The 3546-nt window shown below is 37.6% G+C and overlaps 1 protein-coding gene across 1 annotated transcript; it reads right to left on the bottom strand.

Annotated features, from left to right (window-relative positions):
- Positions 1-1569: 1569 nt before the first annotated feature.
- On the bottom strand, positions 1570-2403 carry LOC127137467 (U11/U12 small nuclear ribonucleoprotein 31 kDa protein). The gene has a single exon (XM_051063924.1). The coding sequence runs from the start codon at positions 2401-2403 to the stop codon at positions 1570-1572; it is 834 nt and encodes a 277-aa protein (XP_050919881.1).
- Positions 2404-3546: the final 1143 nt, after the last annotated feature.

The following is a 3546-nucleotide window of genomic DNA, read 5'->3' on the forward strand; positions in this document are numbered from 1 at the left end:
AGACACCCTTCAATCATCAGTGCATATAATAACATTGACAACGGCTGGAAAAATCCTCCTTCGACGCATGTGTTATGTAATAGACATATTGCTCAGAATTTCATGCGGGAAATCAAAGATAAGACGTTGCGGAAGAAGGTTGTCAATGCAGGTTACACATTATCAGAACCTTCTTTCAAACACTACCGCAAGGAAATAAGATTGTGAAACTAAGATGCGGTACGGTGGATCCATGGTATTCCTTTTGAGAAGTGGACTAGGGCATACGACAACGGTCAACGTTGGGGCCACATGACAACAAATCTTGCGGAATCAATGAACTCTGTCTTCAAAGGCATCCGTAACCTACCAAAAGTCGCTTTGGTGCATGCTACATATTTCAGGCTAAGGGCGTTGTTTGAAACCAGACGCTTAAAATGGAGTTCAGTGTTGCAATCTGGACAGTTGTTCAGTGATGCTTCGATGAAATTCATTAGACATGAAGCTGCCAAAGCAAACACACATGTGGTTACGGTCTTTGACCGAAGTAAAGGTTGGTTTAGTGTTGTCGAGTCCATGGATCACAATGAGGGCATGCCGATGGGACAGTACAGAGTCGAACTAGATAGAGGATAGTGCGACTGCAGAAAGTTCCAAGCCTTTCGTACCCCCGCTCCCATGTCCTTGCGGCATGCTCAAAGGTTCGAAGGGATCCATCATACTTGTTATCTGAAGTTTACAAAATCATCAGTCTTTCAAATGTTTATAAAATTAGTTTTTTCGTAGTGGCAAAAGAGGATTATTGGCCAGAATATCAAGGGGACATCGTCTGGCACAACGAAGTTATGCGAAGGAAGAAAAAGGGTCGCCCAAACAGCATCCGAATTCGAACCAAAATGGATACTCCGAATTAGAAGAACTGTTACCCATGGTTTTAAACTACTTTCCACAAGAACGGCGACAGTAATTGTGACTACAAGTCTACAAGCTATGCTTTTCAAGATCTCAACAACCACATCAAATCCAGCTATATCTGACTACAATATTCTACATATCAAATATCATAACATAACCACCACAACTGTAATTAAAAACCTTACTTATATGATAACAAGATGTGCATAAAGTAAACCAGGGTGTTACAATTTGATTACATTACATGTTTTAACTGAACCAAAATAAAAAACATAACGAACAGGCTTTTCCTTTCTGTTTTACAGGTAAACCGAATGCTAAATTATGCCGATAAATAAGAGACTCGTCTGTCATCATTCATTAACTATGAAAATATGGAATACACAAAAATGCTCATCACCAATTCACCACCACTATCACTAATTACTACCACAATAACTAATAAAATAACATGTGCTTGTGATCAAAACCATAAACACATCCAACCAAGCCAACAACATATAAACAATTTCATCAATTACACCATATCTTGATAAAAACAAAAAATTGCCATTTAGATCTATGAAACATTGGCACATATATAGACACGACACACAGGACTAGTTGAATAATGCGGTAATGCGGAATACCAAACACACACCTTCAATCTGAAGTGTCAATGCTACATAGTCATGATCAATCATCATCATCATGATCACTCTCATCACTGAAATACCCAGCTTTCTTCCCTTTCTTCTTCGTCTTATTGTTGTCCAAACCCTCATCATCATTTCTGTTTCTCCCCAGCAACCTTTCACCCGCTTCATCATCCACAACAGAAGCCCAATTATCGTCAAACTGCTCCGCAGCAATCTGACCACCCTCCTCCTCATCATCATCACCTTCCTCCTCCCCATCCCTATCCCTCAGCCCACTAAATCCCCGTCGCGGCTTCTTAGGCTGAGGCCGCGGCCTCGGCCCCAACTGATTCTTAGGACACTCATACGACAAATGACCATGCCCCCCACACTCATAACACAAAGCAGTCTCAGTATTGTACACGCGCTTCCGAATAAACTCCGGAGCACGTCCATTATCAGCAGCAATAGAAGCAGTTAGAGTCCTTCGATTGAGAATCTTCTTATTCATCTCCGCCATGGCATGTTGGGCGTCATTACGAGAAACGAATTGGACAAACGCGACACCGCGGCTTAGGCGCGTGTGACGGTCTTTGAGAACGGTTAGACGCGCGATGCGGCCGAAAGTAGAGAAGAGCGTATGGAGATCGGAGTTTGTTAGGGAGGAATCTAGATTAGAAACGTATAGCGTCGATTTTGATGGTGCTAAGGGTTCACCTGTTCCTCCTATTGATGATCCTTTGTTGTTCGGTTTTGATTGGGGTTGATTACTGGATGTGGTGCCGGTGGTGGTGTTGGGGGTTGAGGACGAAGCGCAGTAGCGGTAGTAGAAAACGTCGTCATCTTCATCGATGTCGCTGTGTTTTCGTTTGTGTTTCTTCTTGCTTGACATTTTTTTCGGTTCAGGTTTTTTGTTTCCGGCAACACCGTTCGGTTTCCGGTGACGGAATTAGTTCTCCGATGCTTCTTTAATCTATAGAGGAAATCTGAGAGTGGAGAGATTCTATAATGCGTTTGAGAAACCCTAGAGAAGTGAAGCGAAACTCCAAGCGGATCTGGACATGGATCCGGATATTTTGGATTGGTTTTATATATGGTTTTATCCATTCTTATTTTTTTATAAGCAGTACTATCCATATATAAATGGACAACTTGCTCACCGCCAGAGTACTTGTAAAGATAGCATAAAACTAAAAATTGTTATGTTTTAATATTTTTTTATTTAATTGGTCAGCCACCCATCTGCATATATAAATTTTAATAATTTTTTGTTAGTATGATGCTAGATTTTTTAAGACAAAAATTTCTAGTTCGTTAGATATACAATTTTATTATATTATTCTAGATTATATTTTAATATCTTAAGATAAATAGAGTTATTGAAATTTAGCAAAAATAGAATAGAGTGAAATAGAAATTTTATTACTTTATTATTTGAATAATTAGCGATAAAAACAAAGTAAGTTTTTGATTCTGCTCATATAAAAGAGAAACAATACTGATGGAAAGTGATGAAAATTTTCATTCTGCTCATATTAAAGGGAACAATACTCGTAGAAAGTGATCAATACTAGTAGAAACTGATGTAATTTTTTATTCCTCATATCTAAGGGAAACAATGCTAATGAAAAGTGATGAAATGAAATAAAATAGAATAATAAAATTTTATTATACTGGATCTGATTTTAATTAACTCAAACAATGTAATCTTATTCTATTTCATCTCATATCACTTCATATCATCTCATTGCATCAATTTAAGCAAAACCTTAGTCTAATAACTTCAGTTTCACAACATTTAAAAACTCTTATGTAGAATTTGTCCAGAATTGAAGAGGACTCATCTCTTACTAGAAACTCAACAATTAATTTGTTTTCAAAAGTAATGCTTTATTTATACGCTTAGATTATGTTTGGACTTCTTTAAATGAAGATATAAGAATAAAAATGAACATAGTGAATCAACAAAATTAGAAGTACATACGATTAAAATGCATCAAAATCGATGACATCCTTTTAAATTTATTGAACTTTT

This window comes from Lathyrus oleraceus, chromosome 4, assembly GCF_024323335.1.
Source record: "Lathyrus oleraceus cultivar Zhongwan6 chromosome 4, CAAS_Psat_ZW6_1.0, whole genome shotgun sequence".
Lineage (NCBI taxonomy): Eukaryota > Viridiplantae > Streptophyta > Magnoliopsida > Fabales > Fabaceae > Lathyrus > Lathyrus oleraceus.